This window comes from Hyaena hyaena, unplaced genomic scaffold (assembly GCF_003009895.1).
Source record: "Hyaena hyaena isolate Hyena2069 unplaced genomic scaffold, ASM300989v1 scaffold_426, whole genome shotgun sequence".
NCBI lineage: Eukaryota > Metazoa > Chordata > Mammalia > Carnivora > Hyaenidae > Hyaena > Hyaena hyaena.
Genome location: NW_024081061.1, coordinates 370,531 through 383,117, shown reverse-complemented (window position 1 = coordinate 383,117; position 12,587 = coordinate 370,531). Strand labels below are relative to the sequence as shown.

Sequence of the window (12,587 nt, the reverse complement as noted above, 5' to 3'; positions counted from 1 at the left end):
CTTGGCAAGTTACTCATTTTCATAGTACCTGGATAAGGATATTATAACCTACTTCCCAAGGTTATTGTGAAGATCACATGAAAAAGCATAATAATGCCACAGAATAGTGAATACTCAGTAAATATTAGCTCCGATTTTTCCTAAGCTTATTTAATCTTATTTAGGTTTCGAAAAAAACCCTCAATGGGGATGTGATGATCCCCCTATATCCTCAATGGGGTTGTGTGATCACTTTATCCTTGTCTACCTCCGTTCATGCCCTCTTCAGTTCTCCTGATCTCTTCAGGGCCGTCGCCAGCACCCTGACATGGTGGCACATGGCTCCAGTGTGGCTGCCAACAACCTGGTACCAGAATATGAGGACTCTTTTTTTTTTTTTTTTTTTTATTTCTAGGAGAGAGAGAGAGAGAGAGAGAGACAGCGTGAGCAGGGGAGGGTCAGAGAGAGAGGGAGTCACAGACTGAAACAGGCTCCAGGCTCCGAGCTGGCAGTCAGCACAGAGCCCGACGCGGGGCCCGAACCCACGAACCGCGAGATCATGACCTAAGCGAAAGTCGGACGCTCAACCGACTAAGCCACCCAGGCGCCCCATGAGGACTCTTATCTTGGGTGAGGCCACTCTCCTTTTCTGGTCTGCGCTACCTAAATACAGATCGCCTAAATACTAAGTGCATTCATACTCGGAAAAGAAATCACAGGAGACTGGAATCTCATACTCTGGGTAAAATCTAGAAATTAGGGTGGGAGAAAGAGGCTTGTTAGGTTAAAAACGTAGGGGTTGCCTTAACTGGCTCTTGCTTCACAGCTCTTGCAGTTTAACAGGCCTTGGGATAAGGCTGAGGTCCCTTGTCTGAGTGAGGTCTGTTTACTAAGCCGGGCCCCGCCTGCTCCTCTTCACGAACACAAGATGTGCAAATAAACACAGGTGTGCAAATAAACTATAAAGTTAAATCCTTACTGGTTGTTAGAGGTTCCTCCACCTCAGGCTGCTCTTTTAAGAGAGCGGCTCCTTTAAGAGGCGGACCCCATCCCTACTAACAAAGAAAGTCCCCGCCCCCGGTTGCCACGGTGCTCTATGGCGTCGCATTCTCATTGGCGGACGTCGGTGGGTGAGGCACCCTGACACTAGCATTTCCAACGAGCTGGCGGGGGGGAAAGATGGCGACGCCCCTCGGGTGGTCGCAGTGGGGGTCAGGATCAGTGTGTCTCGCTTTCGATCAACTGCGGGACGTGATCGAATCTCAGGAGGAACTGATTCACCAGCTGAGGAATGTGGTATGTAGCCGCAAGACTGGGGGAGGGCCGGACTAGACACCTAAATGGAGGGGGCGGGGTAGACCCTGTCCCGACACCAAAGGCGAGCTTATAGCACGTAGCCAATGGCGTCATCCGGAGGAGGCGGGACCCGGATATGTTCTGGCTGGTAGGGATGGAACCAAAAAGGGGCAAGCAAGGTCTTCATGATTATTTTCCAAGGAATTTAAATCAAAATTAAGTTGTTTTCTGCTCTCTGTCTGGTGGTGTAAGGCGTGGTAGATATATCCCCCTGTATTCACTGAGTCTCAATTTCCCCATTTCTAATTGGAGATGACTTCATTGGCTTCCCAGGGGTTCTTAGATGCAGGTATTGAAAATATAATGTGTTTTCTATTGTGGACATCCCCTCCCCAGTGTCTAATGCAGCGCCATTTTGAGTGCAGCAAGCACAGGCTTGACCCTTGCACATGTTAACTCAAGGGCCTGCGACCCCTTTATGTACCTTTGTTTTTGCCTTCTCAGTCAAACCCTAGTTTATGAGTTCAAAGCATTGGAGCCACCCGGACAGGCATGGTAAAATCCTAGCCAGCTGAAGTTCAAAAAAAAAAGTTTTTCTGTTTTTATTTTCTATCTTGATAAGAGAGCTGAGAGATATCTCCATTTCAGAAACAAAACTGACTTAACATCTATTTCTCACTCTAATGGGTGTATGCAGCTCCAGGCACTCAATTCCCTGCAATCCCTGAGGGTACCCAGCTTTTCTTTGCAGCTGACCTTTGCATGTATGTTCTCACCATCTGGAACACTTTTCTGTTCCACCCCCCTCTTCTGCCCACCCCTGTTTAGCAGTCAGAGCTCATGTCTGATGACCCCTTCTCCAGAAACAGGTCTGACCCTTCCCTAGGCCAGGGGCCTCCTCTGGGCACCACAGCCTTTTGTGCTTCTCCATCATAGCACACACCGTGTTGGAAGTACTGGCCATGGGCTATATCTTAAATCAAACTGGTTGCTCCTTGAGGGAAGGACCTAGAGCTGAGTCTCTGTGAACCTTATGGAACCAAATTCTCCCTGTTCAGACTTAAGTTTCCTCCTAGGTGCCCTGGATATCATCCCATTGTCTAACCTTGGTCCTGGTCCCTAGAGAGTAGCCCTTCCACTCCAGCCCCAGGCCCTCCCTGAGCCAGGCTCTGTTGCAGATGGTTCTCCAGGATGAAAATTTTGTCAGTAAAGAAGAGTTCCAGGCAGTAGAGAAGAAGCTGGTGGTAAGTATTGGCCTCCTGATCTTCCCCCATTTCCTGGGATTTCCCTGTCGATGGACACATTTATTATTGGCGTCTCACAGCCTTCAGCCCCAGTAGTGAGGACAGAATCTTCCTGTGCCCTGGCTTCTCTGTGCCCGTCTGAGAAATGGAGCTGGTTAAGGGAACCTAGGAGACCTAGGGTGGCTTGGGGGTAATGAGGTGCTTCTGCTCCTACAGGAAGAGAAAGCTGCCCATGCCAAGACCAAGGTCCTCCTGGCCAAGGAAGAGGAGAAGTTGCAGTTTGCCCTTGGAGAGGTAGAGGTACTATCTAAACAGCTGGAGAAAGAGAAGCTGGCTTTTGAAAAGGCGTGAGTGGACCTTGGTAGGGGAGTGAAGGGTTGGGGATCCAGTCTGCCTGTCAGCCTTCCCAACCTCTCTTATCTACTCCACCCAGGCTGTCTAGTGTCAAGAGCAGAGCCCTGCAGGAATCCAGTAAGAAGGACCAGCTCATCACCAAGTGCAATGGTAGGCGGGAGGCCCGTGCTCCCCCCCACGCTTACATACATGGGCTCTTCCCTAACAGCCCAGTGCCTGTGTCCAGGGCAGGGTTTCACCCCAACTTCTACCCCCGGCTGAGGACACCAGGAGGCCCAGGCGGGCCACACCATCGCAAAGGCCTTCAGGGACCAGGCAGGCCACGGAAATAAGGGAAGCAGTTGGTGTACAATATTCTTCATGGCCATAAAGAAACGGGCTTGCTCCCATTTTTCTTGAAACACACGACCTTCTTAGTCCACCTTTTGTTTTCCCACTTATGATGGGTATTAGAAATAGTGTACTTTACTCATAACTATTACAAGAGGAACAACAGGTCAAGCACAGTCCTATCTGGGAGCTGACGCAGAGAGACTCAGTAGGGAGGAGTGGGGACTGTGGTGACGGAAAGAGCCGTGCCCCCTCTCAAGGGCTTAGTGCCTCTGCTGTGGGAAAGGGGGCCCCAGTATTGTCAGATCCTTAAAAAAGAAACTGGAAGCCAGTTTTTAATGGAAACTTTTCTGACTTTTTAGTATTGGTAACTGAAGATTACCAATTTAAAATTTTCTAATTTAAAATTAGAAATTTTAAAACTATTGTACAGGCCAAGTATAATATGTCCGTAGGCCATTAGTTTTCATCTCTGCTCTTTGCAGATGTATGTGGCCCTTTGTTGGCTCAGTCAGTGCCATGAGCTGTGGGGCACTTTCTGTCAGCCACCCAGTGTCCCTAGATCTCCGGAACCCCTTTCAGTTTCCCAGAACACTAAATTCCCCTTACCTAGTTTACGGAACAGATCTGAATTCCACATGCAACATCTGCTTCAAACATTGCAGCAGATTTTGAGTAGGCCAGAGATCAGAGCCCAACTCCAAAAGAGATTCAGGGTCCCTCCTGATGGGCTGCCACCTGAAGTCTTGGGCACCCTATCCCTATCAATCCAGCCCTCTCTCTCCCTTGGTGAGTACTCTCACTAGTAAGATGCCACCATGCTGATATCTTGATCTTACTAGGTGGGCTGACAGGCCTCGTGGCTGTTTGACCAAGGGCTCTCAGTAGGGACTCCTGGGGCAGTCACTGCCTCCATACCCTAGGCTACCAGACTCCAGTCCTTCCTTTCTCTCTGCCTGTCCCCATACTTCCCTAAAAGAAACCTAGAGTTCTTTTCTGGTGATACTAGAGCATTTCTTAGAGACCAGCCAAGGCCATGGTGTTCTGCATCTGTTTGTGGAAGGGGTGTGTGTGTGTGTATGTGATGGGGATGGACCCTGGCTGCCTCCCCACAGAATGTCACATACCCCTCCAGTGGGACACAAGCCCTCACCTGAGCAAATCTCATGACTTGAGCCTTCCCCTGGCCTGTACCCTCCCCGCCCCCTAACCTCCCTCTATGTGGTTTTAGTTTGTTTTTTATACTTACATAGCTTCTTATTTTTCTCAAAGGGATTTTCTAACCGTTCTCTCAGTGGGTGCTCTTTATTTTAAATTTATCTCTAATTTATTTTAAAAGAGTCACATAAATTTCTGATACCTTTTCCCAAAAGAACTTCACAATCAATCAATCTGCATGACCTGGGGAAGAAGGTTCAATAGGCCTGGTCCTATGACCCAGTGAGCTCATTTTCATTCTCTTCCTTCTCCTCTGTCTTCATCTCCTCTTTTCTATGCTGTCCCTTAACTTTACCAAATCTTCTCTTTTGAAACCTTAAATACTTCAGTATTTCTACATTTTTTAGAGCTTCTGTTCTAGTTAATGTTTGTCCGATCTTTAAAGGCAGCGGGATTTTCTTCCTAGGGGGATCAGAATTTTCCAGGACTCCCTAAGGGACAGTTTATATAGATGAAGCACCGCCCCCCCCATCCCTACAAACTCTTTCAGTTTCGATGCAAGGCACTAAAATCATCCTTGCATCTAATGAGCCCTTAATTTGGGGTAAGCTTTGTCACCACCATCTTCCTGGGCCCTCCTCACGCCCCTCTGCTGTCCCTGTCGCCATATTACAGATGAGGAAAAGGGTCTAGAAAAGGAGGCAAGTTGCCCAAAGTGGCAATACTGTCTCATCAGTATTAACACTGTTGAAACACATCACCTTCTGTTCTCTGATCAGTTCCTGAGTCTTAATTCTGTTTCAGGAGCTGCCTCCTTGAGGGCAGGGACCTTGTCTTCTCTCCTAAAGCCCTAGCACATGGCTGGGCCTCCAGCTGGCCCTCAGTAGGTCTGGTTGGATTGAGATGACTAAACTAAGTGATGTTTCTAAGTCCTAAACCCCCAGAGGATATCCTGTTCATTCATTCCACAAATGAATTTATTGTGTACCTCCTATGTGCCAGGTACGATTTTAGGCCTTAGGATTAAAGCAGTAAATTTAAATAAGCCTTATCCTTATGGATTTCATTGATGTAAATCCTAGTAGAGAAGAAAAGTGAGTAAAATCTGTGGTATATTAGCTATAAGTGCTAAGAAGAAAGTAAGAAAAGGGGATAGGAACTATTGGGAGAGGTTGTACTTTAGACCAGGAAGGGTCTTGCCAAGGTGATGCTATCTGTAAAGATCAGCAGGAGTTAGGGGCATGAGCCATTCATCCTGGTGCCTTTGGGCAGCACTGTCCATTTCTCTGTAGAGGCCTTTTCATGCCTTCATGTGAGTCACCTGGTCCAGAATAGAGTTGTGAAATCACTGACACACGCAGCAGACATTGTGCCGCTCAGCCACCATCCTGTCAAACTCCATAATAAACTCATTCCTACCAAGGTGTTAACAGCTACTTGTGGAGAACCCCTTGGGTGGGGAGAACCAAGTTCTGAGAAGACCCATAAGGGAATAAATGCCTTATCTCAGGAAGGAGCCCTTTGGATGGGAACCACGCCTCCTCCCTGCCTCTCTCCCCCACAGAAATTGAGTCTCACATTATAAAGCAAGAAGATATACTTAATGGGAAAGAGAATGAGATTAAGGAGTTGCAGCAAGTTATCAGCCAGCAGAAACAGATCTTCAGGTGAGGGGTCTGGGCCAGTCTGGGGGTTGTTGATGGAAGTGGGGAGCCAGCTCTCTGGCCCCTACCCTAGACTGTCCCCAGTCCATGCCCAGCCTGCTCCATTGCAGGAATCACATGTCTGACTACCGGATCCAGAAGCAGCAGGAGAACTACATGGCCCAAGTGCTGGACCAGAAGCATAAGAAAGCCTCGGGGACGCGTCAGGCCCGGAGCCACCAGCGTCCCAGGGAAAAATAAAATGGTCGTCGCCTTCCTGTTCTGTAGGTGTAATACCCGACCTCTGCCTTCTCTGCTGTGGGGGTCCCCGTCCCTACCCTTTCTATCCCTGTGGGTTTCTGCCCCTACGTCAGGCCTTACCAGTGCCCTTACTCCCAGGGAAGAGGCAGAAGGTACTCTTTTCTCTTTGCCTGCCTCCTGGGCCTTCATGAGAGAGGGAGAATCAAGTTATCAGGGACTGGGTGGGGGACAGGCCTTGGACCGCCACCTTCCAGGCTCTTCCTTGGCTCAGAAAAGGATGCTGCTCATGTCTCCAGCCCCAGGCCACTTCCCTCCCACCCTTGGATAGTAGGGGGAGGGAAAGCGTGGGGGTGTAGCCTAGAGGAGGACTACTTTGTTGTCTAATAGGCACTGTCCTTCCTACTCTTGGTATTTAATCCCTCCCTATGTAAACAGCTCTGGTTACCCCTGGTTACCTGTAAACACCCCACCCCAGTCCCAGTGCCTTGGTAAATTTAACTCTCCCAACTTGGCTACAGAGCTGGAAGGGCTGTGTGTATGTGTGAGTAAAGTCCTGACCAGAGACATCAAAGACTATGGGTTCCAGGACCACAGTGAATTCAGAAAATCAATTTCCATCCTGTAACAAGAATGTTATACCTGTGACTCACACTTGCACCTTCTTACACTTCTCCCAAACAGAAGCTCAAGTCTTCACAAAGGGAAGGAAGGGAAAAGGACTCTGCTGTCTATTTTTAAGGTGAGGGAAGTCTCTGAAGGGTCTAGGACTTGCTAAAGTTGCATATGTGGGGCTAGATGATAGGCAGGCTTGATCCTTTCATAAGCTATCTCTGATGGCTAGGTGATCATGGGGACACACTCAGGCAGGGAACCCAGTCGGAGGCTGAGTCAGATTCGTCAAGTCTAGCCTAACCTGGGTCAGTGTGAGGATGGATACAGTGGGGCTGGGGGTGCTGGTGCTTTTGCTCCAAGGCCAGCTGGAGCCTGAATCATAGCAGGAACTTGAAGCCAGATGTTTAAGGGTAAATGGTGCCCATTGTCATTGTCCCAGGGATATTGACAGGTGGTGGCATTCCCCACTAATGCCTGTCCCCAGGGTGAGTCCTGAGGTTGTGGGGGCTGGAGTGAGGGCCTTTGTAAATGTCTGGAAGAGATCAGAGCTCTTTGTGCCTCAGAGAGTCTTTAGACAGGGGGCCACAGCTACCCCAGAGTTTCCTAAGAGACCCCACATCAGCATCTAGGGTTTGTTCTAGGTGCCAAGGCAGTCTGGGAACATTAGAGCCGTCCACTCCAGCCCCTTCCAGTATGTTCCCAAGAAAAGCAATGGGTCCAGCCAGGGACAGCACCTTCCTGAGGCCCTAGCACAACTTTTGGAGTCAGGGGAGCCCACCAAGCAATGCTTTCCATAAAAGACTGTGGGCTATAATGGGTCAAGGAAAGTGGTGGGTACACCCTTATGAATTCTATCTAGCTAGGACACGTGATAAGGCTGGGGAGACGGGGTGCACTCAGATGATGCAAAGACACGGGGGGGCTAAGAAGATGAAATTGCTCGCAATATCTGAGTTGCCTGGCCTGAAACTCTGATCCTGGCCCCCTGGCTCACATTCTGATCCACACCACCATGGAGGTTGTCAGCAGGTCCCTGCTCAGCCTGTTTCCTAGCCTGTGAGGAGTGGAGATGGGCCTAGCCCCTGGCTTCAAGTTGCACACCTGCTTTCCCCTCACCTTCAAGTCAGCCAAAGCCTGGAGAGCCACCCTAGTCCTCTGGCCCGCGCCAGAAGGGAAAGCTGGAAAGGTAAAGCCTAGGGCCCAAGTCTCTCCTGCTGGCGACGCCACCGATTCGCGAGCGGACGCGGCCACTTTAAGGCGCGGTGACCCCCACGACACCCGCGGGCGGGGCGGGGACAGTGCGGGCGTCCGCGGCACCGGCGGAGGCTAACGTGAGGGAGGTAGTGCGCGGCGTCCAGCCCCACCATGCTGATCGCGCTCGCACCGGCAGCCCTGCCTGGGCTCTCAAGGCAGCTGCCTGCGGCCCCCGCCAGGCGCCAGGACTCCTCCGGTTCGTCAGGCTCCTACCACACGGCTCCGGGTTCTCCAGAGCCCCTGGACCTTGGGCCGGACGCGGAGTGCCGGACGAATTGGCCCGGGGTGGCCCCTGCGCTGGGGGCGGGCGCGCAGCCTCGCCTGTCCGTCAGCGCCCAGAATAGCCGCCAGCAGCTCGAGACCGGCTCGGGTTTCCCGCGAGGCTCGGGCTCCGGCCCGCGGTCACCCCAGCCCCAGCTGCGCATGTTGCCGTCGGGGGAGATGGAAGTCATCTTCGGCGCCGGGGCCCTGTTCAGCCGCTCTGACGCGGCGGATAGCGAGGTGCAAGAGCTCACCGCTCGAGCTTTCCGCAGCCTCTCTCCGCCCGGGACTGCGACTCCTGCTCCCGCAACACCGACGCCCCAGGCCCCCGACGGTGGCTCCCGCTGGGCCACTTACCTGGAGCTGCGGCCCCGCGGGCCAAGTCCTGGGACCCCAGCGCAGTTCGAGTGTGTGGAGGTGGCGCTGGAGGAGCATGCCGAGCCCTCCAGGCCCCGGACTGTGCCCAAGCGTCAGATAGAGCTGCGCCCCCGACCCCGGAGTCCCACGCGGGAGGCGGGCGCGCCGCGCCCCCGACTGCTTCTGCGCACTGGCTCCCTGGACGAGTCGCTGGGCCGCCTGCAGGAAGCCGCGGGCCTAGTGCAGACAGCACTGGCCAGAAAACTAAGCCCTGCGGCCCCTGCTCGGAGCAGCGCCACCTTCGGGCCCACGGGGCGGCCAGAGTGTGCGACCCGGGAAACGGCGCGCAGTACCCGAAAGGTCCTAGAGGAGGCCAGGTCTCGGCCACCCCGCGTGCACAACAGTTCAGCCCCCGCCAGGGCACCACGGCCGTGGCCTAGCCTCAGAGAGCGTGCGATTCGGCGTGATAAACCCGCGCCGGGGACTGAGCCGCTGGGTCCGGTTAGTTCCAGTATCTTCCTGCAGTCAGGGGAGAAGATTCAGGAGGCGCACAATCAGGAACTCAAGACTCGGTTCCCGCGAGAGACTCTGGATCGAACCATCCTGAAGGCACCATCTCCGCCTTTTGAGTCTAGGGACCCCCGGGAGGTTCCGAATAAGGCTGGGCAGCCTAGGAGCTCGTCCCCGCTGTGGCAGGCTCCAAATGGGACCGTACGGGGTCCTCACTGCCCGTCCCCCCAGAATCTGCCCACGTGGAATCGAGCTATTCGGAGAGTAAGTAGCCCGTTGTTCCCCGAGGGATCCTCTGCCTGGGGAAATCAGGATCCTGCTATCGAAGAAACTGTCAGCAGAAGAAGTCCTTCCCCACCGACCCGTTTTCAGTGGAATCAGGATGTTGTCAGGACAAGAAGCCCATCCCCCGAAGCTCCTAACCTATGGGAGGTTCCGAAAGCGGCAGTTGGGAATACATCGGAGGGCAGTAGGAGCCCGTCCCCGCCGGCCTTGTCTTCACTGGAGGCTCCAGAACGTACTAATGGGACATGGAACCCATCTCCCCAAGAGACGTGGGATCCCACATTGCAGGGCTCTTCGACAGTATCCACGTCAGAAGCTCTAAATGGGATAGGACAAGAGGAGCTGGCGCTGCCTAGACCGTCCGTACCCAGGACTCCCGAGCTCACAGAGGCACAGAGTCGGCCCACGCGGAAGATGCAGAATCTTGCCTTCCAAGGCAGTCAGCCGTCGTCAGAAGTGGCTGCACCCGAACTGCCCCTCAGTCGCCTCGTGGGCTCCCTGGATGCCGATGCGCACCGGGAAGTCTCGGGCCCTGGAGAAGAAGCCTCGGGACGACCGCGCGTGGCCATTCCGAGGCCCCGCGACGTGCGCAAGATGGTGAAGACCACGTACGCGCCAAGCTTTCCGGCGGGAACACCAGGTTCCAGGCTGCCTGCGCCTCCGACGGAACCCCGCGGGGAGGAGGGCGGCTCATCCAAGACACCAGAGTTCCAGGCGCTGGAGTCCCCATCTCCAGCTCACTACACTTCTGTGTATCTCAAGGACTTTCTGCCAGTCGTGACGCACCCCTACGAGCTCCCAGAGCCATCCCCCGACACAGTTCCCCGGGACGCTTCGCAGCCCAACGGGGTCCTGAGGCGGAGAGCAGAGAACAGCACGGCGAAACCCTTCGCGCGCACTGAGATCCGCCTGCCCGGTGCACTGGCCTTGGGCCGCCGGCCGGAGGGAACCGGGGGAGTCCTGGTGCGCGGTTCTGGAGTAGGGAACCGGGATGCGGAGACCCAGCGCCTGGTCCCTGACCGCGAGGGGAGGACCAGCCCTCTAGAAGGCGCTCGCACCTCACCCCAGCAGTCGCCCATAGGGCCAGCCGGCCCGCAACCACCCAAACCAGCCTGTCCCAGCTCCCCTCAGGCGAACCCTAGCTTGAGTTCTGGGATAGCACCCAATTTGGAGACGCCTCGTGTGGCCCCTGAGACAGCGACTGTGGCCCAGTCGTCTCTCCCGCGGGAGCCCCAGGCGTCTACAGGCCGACCGGCCCCGCCCCAGCCCCGCGCTGCGTCAGCGCCACCGATGGAGCGGTCCCCAGAGGGCCCCTTCCAGGGGGCGCGCAAGCCACCTGGGACCGCGTACCCGGGGAAGGTCCTGGTGGACCCCGAGAGCGGCCGATACTACTTTGTGGAGGCGCCACGGCAGCCTCGGCTACGGCTGCTTTTCGACCCAGAGAGCGGGCAATACGTAGAGGTGCTGCTGCCGCCATCGCCCCCGGGGCCACCCCGCCGCGTCTACACCCCGCTGGCACTGGGCTCCGGCCTCTACCCGCCCGCCTATGGGCCTATCTCCAGCCTCTCGATGCCGCCATCCCCGGGCCCGCCGGCTTTCAGCGGCCCCCAGCTACCCTGGGCCTCTGAGGCAGGGCACCTGGACGGGATGTACTACCTGCCAGTGAGTGGAACCCCCAGCCCCGCACCCCCTCTGCTCCTCTGTGCTCCACCCAACAGCTCAGGTTCAGCCCAGCCCGGCAAGGGGTCCTTGTTCCCAGTGTGAGGCCTGATCCCCCATGGTGTTGGGGCCTGTAGGGAGCCTTGTTCTGGCATCCAGTCCCCTGCCCTTCTTTCCTTCTGTCATCTCTTTCTTTTATTCATCCTATGCACTCTTCAGACCAGAAGTTACCTTCAGAGAATGTATCTGAGACTTGGGGACTGATGGAGCTGGAACTCAGAAAGTGGCTGCCTAACTTCCTCTCCAACAAAATTGTATACTCCTTTCCCAAGCATTCCCAGAGTGTGGTGTGTTTGTGTGTGTGTAAAAGTGAGGGGTCTCAAGAGTTGTCTCCAGGAGCTAACTCGAGGTTCTGTTGGGGTTCGCTAGGGGTAACAGGAAACAGGAACAGCAGAGGACTGGGTTGCTCCCAGAGTTAAGTGCGGTCTGTCCCTCCCTGAATGGTGGACCCAGCTGAGGTGGAACAGGCTAGTGAGCATTGATGGGATGGAAGGAAGACCCTGGCTAGCAACTCTATTATTCTTTGAAAGAGGATGTGAGCCTTGCCCTGGGAGGCTTTGTGGGCAAGTGGCTAGTGCAGCCCCTGGGCCAGGCAGGGTCTGAGAAGGGGAGCTATGGAGACAGCAGGTGGAGGTGGAGCAGGGAAGTAATATGGAAGCGCTTATGGTTATGGACAGTCAGCCTGGGGATGGGGGGTGGGTGGAGAGGCAGCTGTAGCCAGCCTGCCAGCTGGAAGCCCCACCTCTCATTCTCCCCTCAACCTCAGCATCTGACTTGGCTTCTCTAAGCCCTCAGAACTGAGCTGGCTCATCCTAGGGCCAGGAGTGGAGGGCTTATGCCATCCCCACCCAGGGTGGGAAGCAGATGAAGTGAATCATCAGGAAGGACTTACGAGCACAGAGAATGGTTGAGCCTCTTGATCATTCTGGGTTCTGGGGGTAATGGAGGATGAGTTAGGGCTGGCAGTAAAAGGGATGCCCCTGGGGTTGGGATGAGGGCAGGGACAGAGACCTAAAGCCTCAGCTGGTTCAACTGCCTCAGTAACAGTCATGGCAACCATGCCCAGAGAGGGGGCGGCTCTGCAGGCTGAGCACAGCAAGGAAGGGCCTGTGTTCTAATTGCCCTGAGATTGTAGGAGCCTCTAAGGAGGCCTGAGAGAGATGAATGGGGTAGGAGGTACTTTGCGTGGGGGTCTGTGTGTAGTTCTGAGCTTGAATTGGCGGAAGCTTGTTTAACTGATAAGTGATGTGATGAGTTTGTGGAAGAAGAGTTCCCATTAGAAGCAGTTGTTAGGGATGGAGATTGATGCCTTACTTAAGTTCCA

The 12,587-nt window shown here is 54.4% G+C and overlaps 2 protein-coding genes across 3 annotated transcripts; both read left to right on the top strand.

The window, feature by feature from the left end:
* The first annotated feature begins 1,109 nt into the window (after positions 1-1,109).
* On the top strand, positions 1,110-6,298 carry SPATA24 (spermatogenesis associated 24). Of its 2 annotated transcripts, XM_039252706.1 has the most exons (6): positions 1,111-1,275; positions 2,454-2,519; positions 2,736-2,866; positions 2,953-3,023; positions 5,926-6,028; positions 6,136-6,298. In XM_039252706.1, exons 1-6 carry the CDS (start codon positions 1,159-1,161, stop codon positions 6,263-6,265), a joined length of 618 nt encoding a protein of 205 aa, XP_039108637.1. In that variant the 5' UTR covers positions 1,111-1,158; the 3' UTR covers positions 6,266-6,298. The 2 variants fall into 2 exon arrangements, with proteins under 2 accessions (XP_039108638.1, XP_039108637.1); XM_039252707.1 differs by lacking the exon at positions 2,454-2,519 and having other exon boundaries at positions 1,110-1,275.
* A 1,944-nt stretch (positions 6,299-8,242) lies between these two features.
* On the top strand, positions 8,243-11,308 carry PROB1 (proline rich basic protein 1). The gene has a single exon (XM_039252720.1). The coding sequence runs from the start codon at positions 8,243-8,245 to the stop codon at positions 11,306-11,308; it is 3,066 nt and encodes a 1,021-aa protein (XP_039108651.1).
* The last annotated feature ends 1,279 nt before the right edge of the window (positions 11,309-12,587 follow it).